This window comes from Rhinolophus ferrumequinum, chromosome 23 (assembly GCF_004115265.2).
Source record: "Rhinolophus ferrumequinum isolate MPI-CBG mRhiFer1 chromosome 23, mRhiFer1_v1.p, whole genome shotgun sequence".
In the NCBI taxonomy this organism is placed as follows: domain Eukaryota; kingdom Metazoa; phylum Chordata; class Mammalia; order Chiroptera; family Rhinolophidae; genus Rhinolophus; species Rhinolophus ferrumequinum.
The window spans coordinates 15,418,281-15,441,557 of record NC_046306.1 but is presented as its reverse complement, the minus strand read 5'-3'; the positions used below and the strand labels follow the sequence as shown (position 1 = coordinate 15,441,557).

The following is a 23,277-nucleotide window of genomic DNA, read 5'->3' as shown; positions in this document are numbered from 1 at the left end:
GTTTACGGCTCTGGAATGTCTTTCTGAATCCCCAAATCTCAGCTCCACCACTTACCACCTGGGTGATTGGGTAAGTCACTTAGCCTCTCTGAGCCTCAGTTGTCTCATCTGTAAAACGGGGATAACCTCAGTTATTGTGGGGATTAAGGACATGACCACAGAGCATTTAGGACAAACCACACCTGAAATGTTACTACATTTGAGTAATCAGACTACCAGGAGAAATGCAGGATGCCTAGAAATTTTTTTTTACTATAGTTATATACCAAATATTGCATGGATATCCTTATACCAAGAAAATTAGTTTATCTGAAATTCAAGTTTAACTATGGCTCATTCCCCTCCCCACCCCAAATCTGGCAACCCTACACTGAGGAGCCTCCTGCCTCCCTGCTCCCCAGCCCTTAGTTCACCAAGACCTGGAGACAGTCGGCCAGAAGGCCTGTTGCTTGTGGTACTTTGAGTCCAATCCCAGATTCACTCTGTACTTGCCTTGGGGCTTGGAGCAAGATCTTCCTTATGCTTGATTTGATTACCTGCTCTTTCCAGCGGTCTGGTAATCCAGGGCTACTCCAAAGGAATTGATACACAGCTCTCAAATATAACAAGCACAACTTTAAACACCTGACACTGATCCTTTCCGTCAGCCCCACAACCACCCTATGGGTAGGTCCAAGGTGTAAGTTATAATCCCTGTTCTGCGGATGAGCAGAGGCTTGGGGGAGGTAGGGATGTTGCTCCCCTCGCCTCCAGGGAAGCCATTCTTCCTCCCAGGTTCCTCCCCTCCTTTCCCTGCTCCTCCCCATTCTAGTTCTCACCTTTGTCCCCCATGCTCTGAGCTGGCGCTGGGCCAGAGTTCAGACAACAGGATGGTCTCTAGGGTACCCACTTCACTCACCACCACCCTAGGCCATTTCCAAGTTGATCTCATGGAACACCTACCTTGTAGGAGCCAGTACCGCAATTAGCCCTTATTTCCATCTTATCCCACAGATACCCTGCCGAGTTTGGAACACGAGGGTGACCACAAAGCCGGCCAGTCGGCAGCATAAGCCGCATGTCCTGAGGAGCTGCCCTCGGGCCCCTGTACCTCAGAAACTGGCTTTTGAGGAGCCAGTCAATAGCCAGGGTGCCGGCTACTGGGCTGCGTGAAGTCCTCCACTGACCCCCTCCACTGCTGAGCCAACAGAGATCCTTCCGTGATTTCCAGGCCAAATTATCAGTAATTCTTGGTTTAACAATAATTCTTGCTCAAGAAACCATTTTAAAGAATTTGGTGTCAATGAATCAAGCCTCAAGTTTTCCAGAGGGTGTGACCCGACTGTTGCGTTTTCCCCAGGGCCAATGTTTCCGAGCGTAATTCAGTCAGATCTGGTTTCTGAGGTGGAGGGGTCCCAGACAAGTATCACAAAGGCTGGAGTGTTCCAACCTCGGGCCGGTGGGATCAAGGGGTCCACCCCGGCTCTGCTCTCTGTGATTGATGAGATAGTTTTGCAGCCTTCCGTTGGCTTTCATTAGGCAGACTGGATGCCAGCATCCTTCTACACCCAGCAATCAAGACACTCTGAGGACAAATTAGGTCACTTATGGCAAAGACACACAAAACACTGACTTAATGTACTAGAGCTACCTACAGTCCTTTGCCTTCGTCCAAGGAGGTAGCATTTACTGGGGCTTTGAGGTCAAGAGTGCAACCAAGACTTTCCTACTTACTCTGCACAAATTATTCCTCTATGCAGGAGGCAGGCTCTCCAAGTCTTGACTAGAGCTCTCCAAAGCCTGTAATACATCCAAAAACTGTAGCAGAGAACTCAAGGGCCTTATAGAAAAAATACCCCACCCATCCTCCAGGCTATTCATCCACCTTCTATTGGTACCTACTAGGGACCCAGCAATGGAGAGGGGGACATCTCCTGCTCTCAGTCTTATGGCGACTTCAGCACTTTCCTGCCAGCCTCACTAATAATTTCTGACACAGCCCTTCTGGGGTCTGAGCAGCGATGCTTCCCAAGGCGAAGGACCCCGAAGCTCTGAACAGGCCTTAAAGGATGTCAGATCCAGAGGCACCCGTTTTACGGACCTGCTCCAACCCACAGAAGTCTAGTTGCCCTCTGATGTCCCAGGTGTGTGACTTGAGGTGGCCTTCTGGAATGGGGCTTAGGGCCGAGGCTCTGAGTGTGGGAAGCTGTGCTGTGTCCCCTTTTATGGCATCTGTTTTAACTCGGTGCTCTGGTAGGTTGAGAGACAGGTCTAGTCAACCGTCCTGAATGAATGGTTAACAAGCCCCCAGTTGGGTGCATGTAAGAAAGACTGGATTCCTGTGTGCAGATGATTCATTCAGAAAATGCCCAGGCTGCAAGAGACATCCAAGTGCCACTGAAGTCCTCACGTACAAATTTGACTTTTCAGTTTGTTGTTTTTTTTAAAATCCAGGATCAAGACCACAGACAATTTATTATGTAAGACATGGGGTGAAGAACGATCAAGGGAAGTTATGGCTGTGAGTGACATGGAATTCGATGAAAAGGCTCAAGTTTGCTGAAGAGAGTTTAAATTTGGCTTTTGCTCTTGGAAACGTCAAAATAATCATTAAGAAGCACTTATGCCTTACAGAGCAAATAATCCACAAAGTGTCATTTTCATTTGCAAACAGGGACACAATAGCAGTCCAATAGAAGCCTAAACACCCAGAGAGTTAACATACAGGTTCGATAAGCTATAACAAGGGATTTAACATGCTGGTGGGTTTTTAAATCATATCCATATTGAACCCTGTGACCTACTGGAGGTTCTAAGTGGAACCTGGGGAAAGCAGCTTTTCCATACAAAACAACAATGACGACGACAAAGAAAACCCAGGCTCTGCTGGATGTCTATAATACTCATTTGCAGTAAGGCTTTCAAGATACATGAATTTTTATAGCATTTGTATTTTAAGGATTTAGGGCAAATACATCTTTTTTTTTCTACTCGATAAAAAGAAAATTAGTACTTAAAAGGTTCAAAAATATATCGATTGAGTGATTTTTTTTTTACATAAATAAATTATATTGATTTTTAGGATTTAACAGCTGAAAAAACCCTTTCTGCTTCCACTGGAGGCAAAACTGAACAAAATGTTAGTTAAATAGAGAGAGCAGCATTTCTAAGAAATCTGTTGTCAGCATTACAGACCATCTATGCTACAAAGATATCATTAAATAGGATTTGTTCAATTACTGGATTCTTTCTTCTCATATGATCAGTTATAGAATTTCCGATTTATCGCTCTGATTCATAAAACGGGGACTCCACTTTTTTGACAATACATCTGATTGATTTTTTTGTCAGTTACGATTTAACAGACTTCTTTGAGATGCTCATTTTAACATTTACATAATTTATAATCCCAAATGTATAAAAGACAATGACAAAAGCATCATAAATAAATAATGCAAACTGAAATAGTTATGTCAAACGTTTGGACCTTTTGATAAATTAGCAAAACTTTAACAGAAAAAGTAAAAAATACAGTAAATTGTGACAACAAAATGTGAAACTGGTACTAGTAACACTTCTAACGTGTCCAACGGCCCTGCACAGCCCTGTGCCCCCGGAGTACTGAACCACGAGCTTATTTCAAGTCTCAGAGTATGAACTGTCAGGAACAAGTAAGATCACCAGAAGGAATGGAACACGAGTGGGAAGGCCAAAAAAAATGGGCTGAAGTGCCACTCTGGCAGGTTCTTCCCAGCTCGGGAAGCTGAAGGAGAAGGGAGCGTTAGGTTAACTTGCAACAGTCTCGACTAACGATGATTTGGAATCTGGGTCCAACTGGAAAATATAAGCCGAATGGAGAAAAAAATTGGAGAAGGAAAAAAAAAAAACTTTTCACAGTTGTGTTATAAAAGGTGGTATACGTGTTTTGACAACCTCAAATAACTTTGACAAAAGGACCTAGTGTAAAAGTGTTGAGTGACTATTTTCTTGCAGGCTCCAGAAAGAGCTCGATTCTTGGTGAAGGAAAGCACAAAATGAAAACCCACCAAGGCCCCGGGAGTGGCTAGAGCAATTCTTAAGAGAATGAGGTGAACGGAATGCTCGTTGTGTGCTTGTGAGGCGTGCAGATCCACGAGGGTGAGCCCCTCGTCCACCGTCGCCGGCAACAACTCGAGGTGTGTAAAGCTTTCTCGTACCGAGAATCATCTTCTAACTTGGGGGAGAGAGAATACCTACGTAGAAAATAATGCCTAGTCAGTATTCTTGCTGCAAGTGTCTGAAAAACCATGAAGGGGGAAGTTATGTTACTACAAGTAAGGTTTTTGTTTTATAAAGAAATGAATATATGCATTTTCAACCATTAGTTATATACTTCTGTCTATACTACTCATTTAGTAATCATGATAAAATAGGGACATACTTTAACTAAAAAATATGCACCAGCACTTCCTTTTTCTGTGCTTTTTGGTTCCCATTACATTCTTCCCATTCAACAAAGCTCATGGAAAAAAAGAGCTACTCTGCGTCAGCTCTTCGGCCCTTCAATGGTAAATCCCTAGACAGCTTTCTTATGCCATTTTTCCTCCTCAAATAAGTGGGAAACTTGGAAGAGAAGGGGGTAGGGCGTGTCACCAAGTACTGTATTAACTACGACTGCTGGAATGAACAACTGGATAACAGAATGAGAATTCTGTGCCTCCTAGACTAGGTCGACACTTATCTAATGAAGTGGCAAGACCCTGCAACTATCAACATCTGTTACCATAGTTCTCAGACAGGAAACTAGGTAGGGGATATTACTTATGGAAAGAAACACAGGTTCTTATGAAGGTGAAGTGAGGGAAGTAACAAACCTTTATGGGATAAGAAACTTACAAGTCACATCATTTCTTAAATGAAAAAGTTCTAATTGGTGTCACTGTTGGAGTCTTTGAGGCTCCCGTCCCCAGCCTGTGCCGCATGTTCTCTATCTGAGGGCACAGGTGCCCTGGGCTCGGGGCAGTTCTCATCACTGCCGGGCTCCCTTTCTGACCCAGGAGCAGGCTCTGGGTTGGGGTTCGGGTTGTCCCCTTTTGTTTTCTTCTTCTTCCTCTTCTGGTTCTCCAGCGCTGCTATTTCAGAGTGTCTGGCGTGCTGCATGGCTGGCAGAGCCATGCCCATGCCAGGGGAGAGAAACATAGATGGGTAAATGAGTCCGGGAGACACTCCTGGGATGAGAAATGGGTTAAAAGCCACAGGACTACTCGTAGTTATTGCAGGTTCGGACTGATCAGAATATGGACTAGGACCAGGCTTGTCTTCAGCTAAAGTGTCTGTTTTGACATCATGGCTACTCGGCTTGTCTTCTGCAGTCTTTTCGGTCACGGACGTACCACTTTTCGTTGTGCTTGACAGAGGCGCTGGAGCAGTGGAAGTGCAGGTAGTTGCCATGGGGGCATTGAGGAGTCCCCCAACACCAAACATCTGGGGCACAGCGGCCATTCCCGGCAGCATCATGGGCAGCATGCTCAAGGTGCTTTTGACCTCTTCCCCTGTGGGCATTGTGGCAAAGCCGGCCGGGAAGCCCACCAGCCCCGTGAGGGGGATGCCTGGCATATTTCTCATGTTCTGAAGTCCTACCAGGTCCATCCCAGCAATCAGTCCATTCATGAACAGAGGCCCCATTCCCGAGGGAGAGTCCGCCACGATGGCGGGAGCTTTCAGGAGCTCGCTCCGAGGCCTCCTCCCCCTCCTGCGAGGACCCGCGTCGCGAAGAACGGGCTCAGTCAGGGTGTGATTGAACTTGTTTTCCGGGAGAAAGCCCTGACAAAGGACAAAGAAACACAAAATGCTGAAGGTTATGGGACAGCAGGCCATCAGCCAGGGGTCCTGCCCTGGCCGCCCTGTCCCAGCTCCTCGAAGGACGCCTCCTGCCCACCCGCCCGGAGTGACAGCTCTTACTGCACCTGAAGGTTTCTCCCTCAGAGGCCGAGAGCCTGTCGCCACCGACAGAGCCTCCAACATGCTACCGTGCAAAGGTGTATCCAGCCTGTGGAGAAGCTGCCCGAGTGCTGGGAACGGGAGACCAGGGCTAAGGACGCCCAGGTCTTAGGCAAGACTTAAAAAACCTGACTGAGGCGTGATAACTGACATAACATTTTATCAGGTTTGGCTATACAATGTAAAACACATATGGAACGCTTCATGAATTTGCGAGTCATTCTTGTGTAGGGGTCATGCTAACCTCTGAATCGTTCCGACTTTAGTACTTGTACTGCCGAAGCGAGCAGTTAAGACTTGTGGCTGCAATCCCTTGACCAGATCCCAGCATCTTTCTCGTGACATGGGAAGGTTTTCAACTGCAGCCATGAAGCAGAGTAGGTAAGACAGGGTTTGGGAGCAGCAAACCTGACTTTCCACCCTGACTCTGTAACCCCCTAGCTGTGGGACTCGGGCCAAGTCAGTTAACGTCAGAACTGGTGACAAAGGACAATGACATCTGTCTGGCAGGGATACTGAAAGTGAAGTGTTTAATACATTACCTGACCCACAGGAAGAAGTCCCACTGAAGGGACACTATTAAAACTCCCCTCTGGATCATGAGCTCCTGGAGGGCAAGGAGTCTGACACGCCTCTGTGTTTGCTGAGGAAATGGAAGTACTCTTGAATATCGTTGGGGAAATGCATCAAAAATAAGCGATGATCCGGTTTCCCTCAAGGGAGACCATCCACTTTTCCTGTTTAGAGGTTGGCTCTCCAGTTTCCTTACTCAGTGGAGCATTAGAATTAAGCATTTCTGTTCCATGTGGAATGAGCTGACTGACGGTAGCTGGGACTTACAGCTGCACGTGCACAGCACAGGTCACCTGGCACCACACATCTGAACACTTCACCATGACACATCTGAATGACCGAGCTACAGAGAAGCGCAGAGGAGAACCTCCTGCTTTAATGTATCAGTGAGTGGCAGGCAGCATGGTGGTTAGAAAGCGCCCTCCTGGGACTGCTTGCTGTAGCCACACACACTCCTTCCTGTGACTGGCTCAGGGGCTCCGCGGGGGCAAAGAGGATGCAGCGAGAACCTGCTCTCCTGGAGCTCAGTGTGGTTGCAGAGAGAATTAAACCAACCACTGCAATTATGATGTATCTAACTCTGCTTGTGCTTCAAAATGGCAAGAATAATCCCCATATAAAGAAAGGTTCTCCCCACAGAAAGGAGGGGACATTCCTTTCAGGCCTCAGTGTCTGAAACGCCCCCAGACCCCCGCCTCATTGCTATCGTTTAGCTGATCAAGGTGATACATGTCCATGCACCAAGATAATTCTACCTCTGTTGTGAAGCAGGCTCAGTCTTTCGGTACAGAGGAGCATAAAGAAAAGCCGTTTGCGGTGGGTCTCTGGGGAGCCATCACCCCTTTCCGAGCCACACTGAAGGGAAGCAGCTCTAATTGGCCCGGCTTCTTGCGTTTCTGTCACGAAGCTGGTGTTCCTCTACCACCTTCTCTGATCAGAGCAATGGTGAGGCTACAAACATTCAGAGCATCCTCGAGGGATCTGTGGCCTGGCCTCTGGGATACTGGAGGAGCCCACGCTTCTCTCTGGCTGCTTCTGCTGCCTTTTCAGGATTCTCAGGCATCTGTGTAAACACCTTCCCTTCCTGCAAGTCTGGAGTGAGCAGGGAGCAGGAATTGGCAAGCAGCAGCTAAGACGCCACCAGCCCACAGCCTCCTATGTTCGAGGCTCAGAGGCAGGGACCCACTCCTCAGGAAAGCACACTCGGAGCAAGAAAGAAAGTACAGGGCTCACCAAGAGACACAAGAAGAGCCAGATAAACCCTTCTGTTAGGGCCACGAGTCCTAGAGAATGTGGAGAAAGAAGTCAGGGAAGCTAAGGCTGTTTAAGGGCTGAGACTGGCAACCAGGCCTGAAAGCAGTGAAGAAACCTCTTTTCACCCTTCCCCAAGGACACCTACTTTGAACTTGAATGCAGTTGTTCTGGCGTTTCCATTTCGTCCACTGCCTCTGTTCTCCCTTAACTGTTATGTCAAATCCTTACAAAACCCAACAGATCTTTGCTTAAGGGGCAGTCGTGGAGACAGGGATCGTGGGTGACACTGGTTGAGGTTCTCAGGGGGCTGTGAGTACATGCGTGTTGTGGTGGCTCCCAAGGGAGAAGCAGCTGAAGCTCTGGTGCCCAGGGCAGTGGGGATGGTCAGCGGCGGGGGGAACGCTGTCAGCGGTGCTCATGAAGGGGGTGGTGGTAACAGGAAGAGCAGCAGGAGTGACCGTGCCATCGAGTAAGCACTTAGCCACATCAGGCACCGCGTTGCTGCCAGTCACCACCACACCGATCTGCGGACTCATGATCATCACAGCCACTTTACAGGGAGTTACAGATTCACAGACACGTGCAAAATGCACACTTGAATGTTTCCAAGTCCCCAGAAGTAACGTCATTTCTGAAGTCTTACATTTGTTTCCCAAAGGATGTTAACGAAAAACCAGGTGACCATAGGCAAAAAGCATTGTGATGGTCAACTCTGTTTGCCTGAGGAGAAAACTCTTCTCAAAAGAGCAGAAGAGGGAGAAACCTCTGATACTCTCATGTTTAGTCCATCTCCTGTCTTACAAATTGAGAGAGGGGCAGGGATGTGCGCCCGGGGCGGCCCCAGCCTCGGGCTCTTTGCATGTACCATACCACACCACACCTGCCTTTTGTTCTCACCCGTGACCAGCCACCTGTGATCTGCACGGCTGGACTGTCCCAGAGTGTGCAGGGCAACTGCTCACTCCTCACTCTAGTTCCTGGGATGATCGCTCGGGGAGCAATTCCTGCCTGGTTCCTGTTTCTCAACCACATAGGCAGTAGGACTTGATGGACTGGGGCGAGGCTGCAAGCATCATATCTCACCAGTCCATTTGAGCCCATTAAGGAAAATCGCCTCATTCTGGACTACGCCACTCGGTCTCGGGCCCGTTGGGTATACCACCTCGGCCCAGGGCCCTGGCCAGGCCAACCACAGCTCGACCACAAAGCTTTCCAAGCCCTCCTTCCAGCAGCCCACCCACAGCAAGAGCCAGGGGAAGGTGCTGGGGGTTGGGGGGTGGGGTGGAGGCGTCTTCTTCCTTTATACCCACAAATGTCCCCTCATAACTCTCTGCTGGGAGGGCATGTTCGATCTTAGAAGTCTTTCTGTTGGGAAGAAAACAAACCCAGAGCTTGATGAATAATGCTTCCATCTTATTTCCAAACAACCTGCTATCAGTCAGACGTTCTTGAACATACTTTATTTTGAGCTCATCGGGGCACTGGGACTGGACACCGCACTTAAGACAGCCTGCATCCTGCGGGACCTGTGGTCTCTCTGGCCCTGCCCACTAAGTTCAAGTTGCACTCCTCAGGCATCAGGATATCCAAAAATACCCCTTTCCTGCCCTTGTTGGGAGCCACTGAAGCAGAGAGAATGCTGAGCCCTCTCAAAACTGGGAACTTGCCAAGAAGGCACAGGCTGGCTGCCTTCTCCCTTCAGCCTGGGAGAGCAGCAGCAAGGGCCCCAGGCGTGCGGAGAACAGTTCTTCATCTATAGCAAAGCAAGAGGCGTCTGGCAGAGGAAGTCGGCTCTCACCACTTCCTGTGGGAGGTGGGAGGGGGTCGCTCCAGCCACCCAGCTGCTGCCCACCCTCGTCAGATGCCCCTCCCAGCAGCTCTGAGACCACACACAGCGGCCAAGTCGGGCTTTGGCAGCTCTCCCTCCTGGTAATTATACCCTGGGAGCAAACCTGCTTCCTCTTCCAGGGGAGGCCCGGGGAGAGGGCAAGGAGAGCAAGGAAAAGGACAGGCAGACATTAAGCAACCCTGGAGGCAAAGCTGCTTTTCCCGATGATTACATGGGTATTCCAACCCGATAAGGACGTCTTTCTTCATTAATGCCTGGCAGCATTTATTCCGAAGCTTGTGAATACTAACTCTAAACCTTAACTCCTGGGCAGAGGTGGAGAAGACCGTGGTAACTGAAATGTCCCTATTCCTCCCAGGAAGCTTAGTAGGTTGACCGACACGCAGCCCCTGAGTGGAAAGAGACCTAACAACCAAATGCAGGATGTGGATCCTAATGTAAAAAATCCTAAAAACACAACAAAAGAAAACAAAACAAAAACTAGATCTAAAAAACATCTTTGGGACAACGGGGGGAAATCTGAATATGGACTCGATAGTAGATATTATTAATATTCACATGTGCGATACTGTAATGGTTCTATGGAAAAACACGAAATGCACGCTGAAGTCTTTAGGGGTGACGTGTCATGTCTGTAATTTACTTTCAAATGGCTCAGTAAGAAACAAACAAAAACTATACACACACATGTTTGCCTATAATGTAAAACAAATGTAACTTACACATATAAAACACAAGAAGTGTGCATGTGCGCATACATACATTTAACGAGCGACCACTCTGCACAGGGCCTTCTGAGAGCCGCAGCCCTGGCCTACTGCAGTGTGTGTGAGGCCGCGCACACAGAGCAGAAGGGGCGGAAAGAAGGAAGAGGTTCCTGGTGGGATCTGAGTCTGTTTCCAGAAGAGGTGGGGTCTCATAGAGACAGTGCAGCACACCTAGAGGGCTCCTGTCCCCGGAGGAGCCTGGGGAGACATGGTTACACAGTTGAGACGGGCTTTCCCGGAGCCATGCAGAGCGTGGCTGTCAGGGCCATGCCAGCTCTGCCCGGTGGGGAAGGCCGAGCTGCCGTGAGGACCAAGTGGACGAGCCCTTCCTGTTCTCGCCTTCCTGAGGGAAAAGGACCTCCGAGGCAGGGCCTGTGTTTATTTAACGAAGGAGGGAAAGTGCATCTCTGGTAAGAGCCTGACTCGCAAGAACAGCTTAGAAATGGGTTTTCTGGCAAGGGGTCAGTGTCTGTGGGGACTTGTGCACATTAATTCCCAGAGAACATGAGGGAAATTGTTAGACGTGCAGAAAGACATGAGAAAGCCAAGGGGGAAACCACACGGTTTTTCTGACAAGTCTCTAAACCAAGAGCTCAGAGCCTGCAACAAAGCAAGACACGGAGGTCTCTATAGGACGGCGCCGAGTGCAAAGACAAGAGCAGAATGTGGGAGGGCGCATGAGGGGTTGAGAAAGACAGAAGGGACAAAACCCGAGGAGGAAATCAGGTCGTAGAATGCAGTGGGTCTCAGAAAAAGGGAGGGGGAACACTTTCCGAGAATAAAGAGTTGGGGGGGGGGGCGGGCAGCTTTCCCAATGTGATCAACCTTCAATAAGCCACCCGCCCCACCAGGACTGGGCCAGGCCTCGCTCCCACAGTGGCTGCAGTGGATGGAGATGGGAGAGCAACTCTGTAGAGCTGCTAGAAAAAAGAGTAATCAGCCAGGTGACAAAATCAGTAACAAGTTCCTTCAGAACATTAAATAAAAACTTCCTTCCTCATGAGGAGGAGGAGGAGGAAGTGGAGGAGGAAATGACTAGGGTGGGTGGTCTTTTGGAGCAAAGAAGAGAAATCACATCCAGGCAGTTCCACTAAAAGGGAACTCATACCCCAGGACAAGCCGCAGCTGGCAGAGCACTGGCGAGGCAGCACTCGGGAAAGCCTGCGAGTTCAGGGGGTGACCCAGGAGAGCAGAGGCCCATGTGAGCCTCAGAAGCAACCCATTTGGGCAGAACGCACTTTCAGGAGGTTAAAAACATATTTATGTATAATTTGCCCAAGCTCAACACATCTTCAGGTTGAAATGTGATTACTGCCCCCTAGAGGTTATGAATTTTCTATTTCAAATGTACTCATCTGTAAACCATAATTAACCCCTACTTGTTATAACAGAAGTATTTTGCAGATGACTTTGAAGTCTCTCCCAGGCTCATGATTCCGTAATAGGAAAAGGGCTGTGCTTGGAGTCAGCTGTTTTTCATTGCCAGTGAGGATGGGCTAGGAGGAAATGTCTTAAATGGCAGCCAGCAAAGCTTAGATTAGAAAATGAAAATTTCCAATAATGAAGTTTGTTCAACACTGGCAACAGACTCCTGATGAGGTGTATCAAGCTTTCCCCTGAACTCAACACAAATTGGGGGGAAAATATCAAGCTTTGGGAATGGTTTAAGTACAAACAAACCAGAAGTTCTTGAGGTAAAGGTTGAAACCAAATGAACACAGGAAGTCATACGGCTGCTCAAGACGCCCCAGCACCACTTATCACCACCTAAAACTTCCCGTGATGGCCACTCGTCCTCCTGGAAACGTCTGGGAAACCCACTTCCCAGGGTACTTTCCTCTCGAGTACAAGGCTGGGCTCCACAGGGACATGTCCCTCTTCCTTACCCTCAGTCCTGGCTCCTTGGGGACAGCAGGAACCCTCTCTTCCCCGCTCAGGGAATTGACATCTAATTTTCCAGGTTCCTTACAGCGTGGTCTCCTCTGCTTTGGTTTGTCTGAAAAATTCTAGGAGGCAAATGGAAACCGACATTACAAAACATTCTGGCTTCTGATAAGGGTGGTGCTTTTCAGCTGGTTTTGCTCTTCTCTCATTCATGGCTCTCTGACAGGATCCGATCAGGTTATGCCGAAGGAAATAGCCACCTGCCTCTCACCTAGGCGCTCTCGTTGAAGCAACAGCATTTCTGTAGCAGCTGGAAAACACACTGTGTGGGCTTCCTGAGCCTCCAGACGAGAACTCTGGGCCGACCCAGCACTTTCCCAGCACAGTGCTTAATCCCTGGCCTTTTCTTCATCACTCTCTCTCTTTCCCTTCCACTGGAACCCACCCAGCGGGCTCTGTTGTTAGAGCGTGTGTTTCTGTGAGTACATTCCTCTCCTTTTCTTGTGAGCTCTCTACCTCCATTTTTTATTAGCTACATGTACCCAGGACAGAGATGGTGGTGGGTAGATGAGCAAATGAGGAAAAGAAAAGCCAAGAAAAGGCATCTGTGCTCAGGAGCCCTCTCCTACAGATTTCTAATCTAATCTGAAGGACTTAGGACAAAGGCAGTAAGAGAGCTTGAGGAAAAGTCCCAACGTAGTAACTGTACAACGAAGAATAGACATTCCTGCCAGCAAAGTGCTAATAACTTGAAAATACATAGGGATATTTTGATGAAGTGGCAGTGTTTATGCAACCTCAAGATTTCTCTGTGAGCCTATGACACTGCAGGTAATTCTGGGGGGAAAAGGGAGCTGAGTTTAGGCCAGTTCTGTCCTCATAAGATTTCATGTCTATTTCTTGGCACAGTGTTCTGACATGGGCTGTAATTGTTTTTTTTTTTTTTTTTTTAACTTTCAAATGATGTTCTCAGTTGACAGATTTCTCCCAAACTTCCTGGTCTTCCTGAACACGTTCTGTATCAAAAAATGGCAGCAAGTTAGCAGGAAGTAAACAGCAGTCTCGGGTAACCCCAACAAACACTTACTGCTCCAAAGGCAGGAACTTCTAAGGAGTAGTCGGCCTGCTGCCTCAGCCAGTCAAGCAGACTCTTGCTAGGAATGGCCTTCGCCTGGCTGCTGGCTGCTGAAGTGGGCTCAGGGGCCGAAGGGGCTGGCACTGGCCCTTCAGGCTGGGAGGTGCCCAGGGGGGCCTGCCCTGGGTCTTCATGGACTTCCTGGACGAAGGGAAAACAAGGACGTGCAGTTAATCACAACAGAATGAAAACTAGTTTCTAGAAGGAAAACATCTCAGGTGTTCTTTGAATCTTCCCGTCCACCTGCAGCTGCAGAGGACTCTGCTTGAGGAAGAACTCCACACACGCCAGTGGCCCACACAGAAGCTCTGTGTGTGCTGGGTGTTCCCCCCACCTGAGCGCTCCTCTCCCCTTCCTGTCTGCTCCGCAGACTTTAACACCATCCTATCTGCTCAGGTCTGGTGTCACCTCCGTTGTCACTGTCACTGACAGTCCCAGGCAACACTGGCACCCCATGTCGGATTTCCCATAGCACTCTTCCCAGGTTTTTCATTGAACCAAAAATGCCTCACTGCAACTGACTTACCGATTTCCCTCTACAGTTCGAATGCCTGTCTTATTCGTCTCTGTGATCCCAAGGCCTATAACCAGGCCTGCTAATAAAGTACATTGTCAATGCTAAATAAGTGTTTGTGTAACCCATTTAAAAAAAATACCCTGAGGCCAAGGAAAAATTTTTATCAGTCATTTCAATGGAATTCTATGATCATTACAGAGAAGCTATGGGTTCAGACCTCTGAAAAATGAGACAAACCTTCTTAAATCTTGCAGAATCGGGCAGGGCAAAAACCGGCCACGTCAGCTTCCCAAATTACACATAAAGTCTAAGAGGCAGACGTATCCCAAGCAATACAGCCTAGTCCTAAAGCTCTCAAGTTCTAGAGAACAAAGTCTTTGGTTTGGTTCCCTGATTTGCACTTACTAGCTGGACTATCTTCGGCAAATTATTTAATGCTTGTAAGCCTCAGTTTCCTCATCTATATATAAAATGGGAATAACAAGGACACCTTCACAGGGTCGTGGTGAGGCTCACATAGGACAATCACATAAAAGCCAAACACAGTGCCTGGCACACATAAGCACTCAACAAATATTGGTCATTACTATTCCTTTTAAAACAAGAAAACGTGAAATGTGATTCCTGTTTTGGAGCTCAAATATCAGTCAGTGTGAAAAACCAAAATAAAAAAAATGTCAGCAGTCTTTGACACATGAAGCAAAGTCTAAGGGGATTTCTCTTGGCTGGTGTACCTTTTCTGTTGTTCTAATGATGTCCTTTGAGTTTAGAAGGTCTTAGTGTGACCTTGGTGAATCCTCACAGCACCCTCCGCAGCAGATGCTGTGCCCCCTCCCACCCCCCACCTTCCCACCTTCCATGAGCACAGGGAGGCTCCGTGATCAACATTCCGAAGTCCTGACTCCTGTTGCTCCTCCCAAACCCCAGCTGCTGGAAAGCCTGCTGACCCTGCCACAAAATCATGTCTTGCTTGGCTCCTTCAGCCACCAGGGGCTCCTCCAAAACAATGGAGGATTTTGGTCGTTTCTACTTGAAATGGCAAGACCTCCTGGTTCATTTTTCCAGGTTGCATACCAAATAGGGCCCTTCATGGGTTAATATTACCTATACTTCTAGAAAAGATTGAGGGCAACTTATAACGAGGACATAATGAAAACATAACGAAAATAAGTAGGACAATTGAAATAGGGATAAAAGTTCCACAAACCAAAAAATTTTGTGACTGAGGAAGAAGTGTTTGCTGCTCCATGCAGAAAAGTCAATATTTTTACTTAATGGTCTCATATACCCACCAAGATTCCTGCCTGAAGTGTTTGATCCTTCAAAAAGATGAGGTCCATCCCGCCTTCCACATGTTTCCGTCTCCCTCTCCGTCTCCTCGTGGCAGCGTCATCTCTTCTCAGGCTTCCATTCACGATCTGTCCGGTCACTGGATGGATCAGGCCAGCTTGTAGAATCCCAGACAAGTCCATGCCGAGGGCTCCTTGAAGTGAACTGATGGCCCCAATCTTAGGGGTGCTGGCACTCACTGGGAAAGGGGATGCAGCTCCTGGGGACCCCTCCGATGTGCAGGAGAGGTCTATCGCTGACTCCCCATGCCAGCCATTGAGGACGAGGGGAGGGTGCCCATGGGTGGCAGAGAACCGTTCCAGGCTCCGAGCCTTTGTATCCCTCTCCACCTCGAACTCGTAAGGACGCCTGTGCTTCTGTTCATCCTTTGTGAATACTGGAGCCAAGAAGCTGTCCTGTGAACACACACGTGGCAAGAGAGTTTGGAAAGCCACTTCTGGGGCTGAATGCCAGCTCTTTCTCCAGTCCTGACTTCCATGGGCCGAGTAGGACTTCTAATCATCTATTCACAAGTTCTTCTAACTCAGGCCTTCTCAAACTTTAGTACCCCATCAGCTTGACAGCTTGTTAAAAGTGCAGATTCTACTTCAGTGGGCCTGAGATTCTGCATTTCTAACAGGTTTCCACATGCTGTGAAAGCTGCTGTTCCACAAACTACACTTAAGAATCGTAAGATTATAATTGAGGGAATCTCAAGGTCAGCTGTACAACAGAATCAATCGGGAAGTTTTAAAAAAACAAAATTGCAACACTCAGTCCACACCCCAGACCCATTCCATCAGAATCAGCAGCTTTTCAAGATCCCTAGAGGATTCCAATGTCCAGTCAAGCCTGAGAGTCAGTGTGTTAACAACGTATCTCAATTAATCTTGACTTTCAAGTTGGAGTTGATAAAACTCATTCCTGCTTTGATTCCCGATTTCTATCGGCTGCCATCGTTCTCTCAGTGCTCCACGTGTGGAGCACACGGTCCCTTTTTGCCTGCCTTTCCTTATATATTTATCAGTCATCAACTTATGGCTGCCAACTCCTCTCCCCTCTCATCCACTCTGCCACTAACCTAGTCGAGAACCTTATCCCTTCATCAGATGCCCACTTGGCCCCCCAGCTTTTGAGGCACTCCTCTTTCCTGACCCTCCTCTCCCACGAACCTGCAAACCACTCCAACAACACCCTGCTTTCATCATGCAGTTCCCTGCTCTAAAAGGTTGAACAGCTCTCCGCTCTGTATAGGATAAAATCCTAATTCCTCAACTAACACTAATGGCACTACCAAAAAAAACCACAAAAAACCAACCAGTCCTATCCATACAGTAAACATTTGAATGAATGACTCAGTTGAGAAGTACCAAGTGTCCCCCATCCTTTGTTCCATGGTCAGCGCCATTGTCACGGCCTCACCTTCTGGATCTGGGCCGCCAACGCTGCTCCACTGCTGAAGCTGTGCTCCGATGCGTCTGGCTCCGAGAGGCTGCTCCGAGAACCAGCACTGCTGGCTAACACAGGGGTGGGCAGTGTGCCCGAGGGCTCATACTGCTGGCTGGAGGGCCACTTCCCCTCTAATACCACGTGGCAGATGTTATCGAGGCGGTTGATTATCACACGGTCCTGTAAAATAAGGACAAAAGCTCGGAGGGGTGTGTACCAAGTTACCCAAACTCACAAAGTCCCTTGACATCGAGGGTCTAGTTTTCTAACCAGAAGCAGCGACAGAAAAGAGCACATTCAAATGTACTAACTTTATAAGCCTTAAGATAAATTTCCGTAGTATGGACAATGAAAATTAAAGCCACAGTGTTATAAATATGAAGACAACGGACACTCCTGTCCATTGTGCATATAGCTTTAACGTTCAAAGGTTACAATACTAATACCTTTTAAAGATAGTAAACATTTCTCTGAAACGTTACTCAGAAATACTCTGAAAGGTAAAAATATAAGGATTCAAATCTGAGAATGGTTTGCGTGAAGAATGCAAGCTCCGGGAGGTACCTTTGGCCACTCAGAGAAGGAATAAAGGGTTTTCTCCTGGAGCAGTTGAGCAATGGTGGGGGCCCGGGCCTCCTGCAGGTCATCCCCGAGGTCTCCCGTGAGGCCCGAAGGTGAGCTCTTGCTCTCCTCCTCAGAGTATTTCCCTGGATAATCTGGGAAGAAAGGTTAAAAAAATGAAATAAAATACTTGAGAGACAGTTGTGATAGGAAAGGTCGGGACATCTGATTTCCGTGCCAATTCATTTTAAATTGAATGTTAATTACCATACCTTCTATGTCCAGAAGAACCGTATCAGTTAATCCATAAAGGTGGATCCTGCTCTAGGGCCACCAACACAAGTCATCTGACAAGAGTTTGCATCCACACCCCCACAAAAACAACCGAAAAAGAAAAGAGAAAGGATGTTTTTCTGTGTCTCTAAGAGTAAGAGGAGATGAATGACCACAAACAGGCTTTCACATTTGGTGCAGTGGGTAAGAGGAAATCAAACATTTAAATACTCGGATACATTTGGAGGGAGAGTCTACTAAATATAAAACAGCAAGAGGCTGATATTAATGAAAAGGATGAAAAGTCATGCAACTTAACAACAAAGGTAAAACAGATCCGAGTCATGTAAAAAATGATGCAAAGAAACCTGGAACACTTAAATTGTTTCACTGATGGGAAGCAATGGAAATGCGACTGATTCCCTGACGCTTCAGTAGCAAAAAGTTAACATCAATGGGAAATGCATCTTCACTTACCAGTAAGGACAGGGAGTGAAGAGAGGGTAGCGGAATGCCCAGGGCAAGAAAAGTGGTGAACCTGTTATCTCGGTGACATGACAAAGAATGTCTATCCTCTAACAGGTGGAGATTTCACTCTCGACTGTACAAGTCTCTGGGGGAGCCGTAGAGACCCCTTACCATGGCCACGGCCTTGCAGGCCAGTGATTCAAGGATCAACAAGACAGATGTGGCCTTGGTCTGCAAGGCTCTTACAGTTTCACGGGGAAAGAGAACCAGGAAAACAGGAAATACAGGCAAACGGTAATAATAAATGAATAAGTAGAATTATAAACCGTGGTGAGTGCCAGAAAGGGAAAGAACCAAGGTATCTTGACAGGGAGTAAGCGTACGGGAAGAGGGAAGGCTGGTAGAGAGGGCCTCTCGAAGGAAAGAACACCCAAGGTGATGAGGAGGCAATGCGGGAAGGGCATTCTGGACATGCTGAGGAACTGAGAGACCGCCAGGGGAAGGCACCAGGATGAGGTGGAGGGGAGGAGTCCTCTAGATCATGCTGAGTCCTGGAAGCCATGAAGGACAGTGCAAATTGTAGTCTGGAGACGATGGGGACACCACTGAAAGGTTCAGTCTGGAGCCGATGGGGAGCACCAATGAAAGGTTTTAAGCAGAGGAGTTGGATTTAAGTTTTAAGAAAAAGCAAAATGATGTGTGAGAGAAAACCCTGGAAAAGGAGCCTGGAGATCTGGGGGCTGGCACGGAGCTGTGCCAATTACTGCTCCCTCAGCTGTAGAGTTCTAGTCTCAGAAACAGAGGGGGCCTCCCTGCCCTCCCTCCTCCACATCGCATATGTGTGGGGGATCCCTTCAGAGGTGATTTCAAAAGCACTGGTGCAAGGGATCCCTATTCACAAGTATGTGCAAACTCCCCAAAGCTTATCAAGTTCACTGCCACCTTCCATCCCAACTTGGCAGGGCTGACACTGCCACCAAACGACATCAGGGCAAGATCAGTTCTTTTCTGAACCATACTCTTCTACAGCCTGTACTCATCTGACTTGTACTCCTGTACTCTGGGTTTCCAAGAACTGATTGTTTGGTCATGTTTCTCTATTCCAGGTTTCAAAAAGCAAAGCGGGTTTTATAATTCAGCACATGGCAGCCGTCCTTCACGGCCTGGGGTGAGGACGACGAGGGGCAGGGCAGTAGGCTGGCTCCTCCTGGGTCAGCTGGGGTTACAAGCTACCCTCAGCTCAGCTTCCCTGTCCTTATCCTAGCTAGTGTGTACAGTTTAATTTGGGTTCAGAAGACTTCCCAAGAAGTCTTGTCACACATCACTCATCACAACGACTAAAACCAAAGGTTAGGTCATCATTGTATTTATGTCCCTGCAAAGCAAATAAAAACCTCAGGGTCATCTAGATTCTTAACATTTTAAAATTCCTTCTAACTTGAACCTTTACGTAAGATTTCCCTGTTGATAAAAAAATCAAATCTGTTTGTATTTTTGTTGAGTTACCTGTAATTTTATTTTAATTTCTGTTGAGTTACTACAAGGAATCGAAACCAAATGCACCAACATTAATTACATCACAGGGTTTTGACAATAACGTGAATAAATGGTGCTAACTTTGTTCACCTTAATCAAGATCACATTTATTCCTGGTTTTTGCGGGATTCCTGAGAAATCACACCTATGTCACACTGCAGGATTCTGAGGTTCCCTGGGTTCTGCTGCTGTACTCAGAGTTTGAAGCGCCTTATCTAGTGGAAGAACAAATTACTTCCCCTCGACGCCACATCTAGCATCCATCGTATAAAAAGCACACAGCACTTGCTCCAGTCACACCAATGCAGCAAAAGCGCAATGATTGTCTCCAATCCTCCTCAATTTTCTGGAATGACCAGAGTTAAGCGACTCTGGCTCGTTTTCAGACAAGGGCCTGGGACCTTTGGTTTTAAACACATGCTGTGTGTAGGCAGGTCCGTTTCAGAAGCCATGAAACTCTTAGAACTTCCCCCCCACTTCCACTCTGTCACGTAACAACTGGCTTACCCAAAATACAAGACCCCACATACTGTACCTTGACTATGGCAGTTTCCATCTCTATCACAATCATCTTTACTTTCAAAATCCGTGTCTTCTGACTTGAGCTCATTTCCTTCAGGAGGATATGCAGGGAAACCTTTTTTCCCTTCGGTACTTTCTCTCCAAGGTTCTCTTAAAAGTTCATGCTTTACTTGAAACGGATCTGAGGGAATAGCAGTGAGCTCACCCTCCATTGTGATGTTGTTAGTTTTGCTTTTGTACAGGTCTGGGTTATAACCCCTGGGCTTCTCCACTTCAAATTCATCCTTCTCGAGGCCACGTGTCCACCTCTCCATGTGTTTGCAGTGACACTGACAGACTGCCTGAGGAAAAGGCCCCTGCAGCCTGGGGTTCTGGCTTCCAGCCTCCAGGCTGCCTCTCCTGGTTTCATCTACATGGAAGCCTCGGCTCTTTGCCCTTGGGATATTAGCAGCAGGCTCGGTTAGAGGCAAAACCTCCGGCCTTCCCCTCATGCCTGCTGCCATGTCTAAGTTTTCCTCCTCATTTTCCTCTTCTTCCTCTTCCTCATCACTGTGGTTTTGACTCAAAATCAAATGACTTTCTAAACTTTTGTTTTCTAATAAATCAATTAATTGCTGCTCTGATGACAGGTTTCTTTTGGAGTCACAGACACTAAGATTACACATATCTACAAATCCACTTTCATTTCCTTGATCCAAGGAAGAAGAAGCCAAGCACTTGGCTTCTAACTGCCCGATGCTTTCAGGTCTCTGCCCTGCCTCACTGCAGCACAGGTCCCCTTCCTTTGAAAGAGACATCAACAAATGTTTTCCATTTTTGATGTTCATTTGAGCTACTCCTGCTTCTAAACTATCCATAAGTGAGGGGCCGGAAGCTATTTCTGCCTCGTGGCCACCAGGCTGGCAGTGCCCATCTTTGCTTGCTGAGATGACAACGGCATCTTTTCTGGATTCTGGATTGGTCCTTGGGCTCTCCTGAAAAGAGCCTGGCTCTCGGCTGAGCATCTTCCTCCCATACATCATGTTCTCCAAGGACTCAGGCAGCAGACTTTCATCATGGGTGATGGAAATGACATCCTGAACTTTAGAAATAAAGTTCTCACAAGTCATATCAGATAAGCTGCCCCCAGGTGGGCCGAGATGATCATCTCTACCTTCTATTTTCCCGAGATTCTCAGGTTCATTTTCAAGGGCCTCTGAAGTCCTGCTCATTTGCGTATATGCAAGAGATTCATATAGTTTGGAGTTGGTCTGGTAAAGGCAACAGAGGCTTTCTGGTGCCTGGGTGTCAGGTCTTTTATGCTGGGCATAGTTTCTATAGGCGTCCAGGAAGGACAGCTGGGGGTCGGTCATGACGTGGTAATCAGTGCGGTTGAGCCCGTGTTTGGCGGTACCGATGAGCAGGTCGCGATCATGCTTCCCACACTCCCACCACACTGGGAGGTAGAGGCTGGGCCTGCACAGCTGGAGGCGTTCGTGCAGCTGCGGACACCTCAGCACCTGCTCTCGGACCTTCCGTAACAGTTCAATGCGGTACAGAGTTCTTGCCGCCCGTTCCTCAGTGATGGGTTCAATGTAGATGGTGGGATCTGGGGGACCTGCAAGGCAAACACAGAGCGGATGACTTCAGGTAGCCCTCGGGTGCTCGCTGCTCACCTGAGTGCCTGGTCTTTGCTCTTACGGTTTAGTTCCCCGGTTGCTCAGCACGGCAATCTCAGGTGTGTGTGTCCCTGTTAAAATGAAAAGCTAGAAGAGAAGGCAAGGTGTTTATGAAACAAGGACAGACCAATGAGGGTGAAAGGAGAGCATAAAAGTTCAGTTCTGGAAATAAGATGAGTTCCCATTCAACAAGCATGCACTGTATGCCCTGTATGCCGGGAGTGTTATACAGGACATTTAGTTCTCAGAAAAATTCTATGATATACCAACGTCATCCTTGTTTTAAAGGTGAGGAAACAGGTTCAAATAAGCTAACTTGCTCAAGGGGGCAGAACCAGGATTCAATTCCAGGTACTGTCAGTGTGACTCCAAGGTCCAGAGTTTTCCAATCGATCCCGCTCCCTGGCTTGAATGAAAACACCCTAACCATGCCACCTGGGGGCAAAAGTTGGGACGTCTGTGTATGCTGCTGTCAGTCCAGAATCCAAGCTGGGTAGGCTCAATGTATGTTTCAGCTTTCCTAAAATATTGAAATATGGTCCATAGCAAGTTTATCTGTAAGTCTGAGGCTGAAGAGGGTCTCACAGGAAGCTGCTGCAAATAATTCCAACTGGGAAGAAATTTCTCAGAAAAAGTCTCTATCGTATCAGGGGATGTTTAAATGACAGCCACTTCCTTTGCACAGCTATAAGTCAACACATGAGAAAAAAGAATTATTAAGATTTAATGTAAGGAAGGTACAAAGTTTAGAGTAAGATACATCTCTATGAGACTTAAAAAAAAAACCTATGCTTTGGAAAAGGTAATTAATAGTAACCTCGCAATGTTTCTGTGAGGTTTTAATCTGAATTTCAGTTTTTGCTGGAGTTACATCGTTTTGGGAGAGAGATTTTATGAGGGTGGACCCAATGTGAAGTTCATCAATTTTTGAAAACCCTCGTCTCTACCTGAACTCTTCAGGTAGACTCCACTTTTCTAATTACACCCAAAGTAATTCTGAACCTTGAAAATAAGCATGCTCTTTCCTTGTCTTATCTGGAATATAATGACAGAGTTTTCTCACCACCATCTTTCCACGTGGGCAGACGACAAACATTCCGGCACATGGCTACAAAACTATAAAAATAGTGTTCTAGGCTCTCATCCGACTTCTTGTCCAAACGAGAAATGAGGCGGAACTGAGTCCAGTCAAAAGTTTTCTTTTCTTGATCATAAACGACACCAAAGGCAGACACTGTTCTACAGAAGTCTGCTTGTTCTCTCCTTGTCCACCTGCGATTTAACCAGAAAGGGAGAGTGAATTTCCTCTTGCAAGAGATAAAGATTTTTAAAAAACTATTTATGCTTAAATATTTTGCCTTATTTTTTTGTCCCCCTGTACAACCCAGAATCACAGAAACCTGGAGGGCACTTCCAGACCATTAAATTCACCTCCTTCATTTTACAGATCAGGAAACTGGTCCAGAAGGAAGGCGCCTCCCTGAGCTGCACACCTTCTTAGACCCCCTATTGCATATGGGCTTTCTTCCCGGTTATGTAGGCAG

At 47.4% G+C, this 23,277-nt stretch overlaps 1 protein-coding gene and 1 non-coding gene across 4 annotated transcripts in view; both read right to left on the bottom strand.

Annotated features, from left to right (window-relative positions):
• Nucleotides 1-2,398: 2,398 nt before the first annotated feature.
• The window catches only part of CHD6 (chromodomain helicase DNA binding protein 6), a 181,118-nt gene continuing 160,239 nt past the window's right edge, over nt 2,399-23,277 (bottom strand). For 2 of the 3 annotated variants that reach the window (XM_033094536.1, XM_033094537.1), the window contains 8 exons: nt 22,797-23,005; nt 20,089-21,672; nt 17,280-17,431; nt 16,689-16,895; nt 15,230-15,682; nt 13,373-13,561; nt 12,288-12,407; nt 2,399-5,781 (listed from right to left, as the gene is read on the bottom strand). In XM_033094536.1, coding sequence (XP_032950427.1) covers nt 4,885-5,781; nt 12,288-12,407; nt 13,373-13,561; nt 15,230-15,682; nt 16,689-16,895; nt 17,280-17,431; nt 20,089-21,672; nt 22,797-23,005 — 3,811 coding nt within the window. In that variant the 3' untranslated portion in view covers nt 2,399-4,884. The remainder of the gene's footprint in view (nt 5,782-12,287; nt 12,408-13,372; nt 13,562-15,229; nt 15,683-16,688; nt 16,896-17,279; nt 17,432-20,088; nt 21,673-22,796; nt 23,006-23,277) is intronic. The other variant, XM_033094538.1, reaches the window with a different exon arrangement.
• LOC117016364 (U6 spliceosomal RNA) lies at nt 6,145-6,246 on the bottom strand. Its single transcript, XR_004421888.1, has one exon. It is a non-coding gene; the product is annotated as a U6 spliceosomal RNA (small nuclear RNA).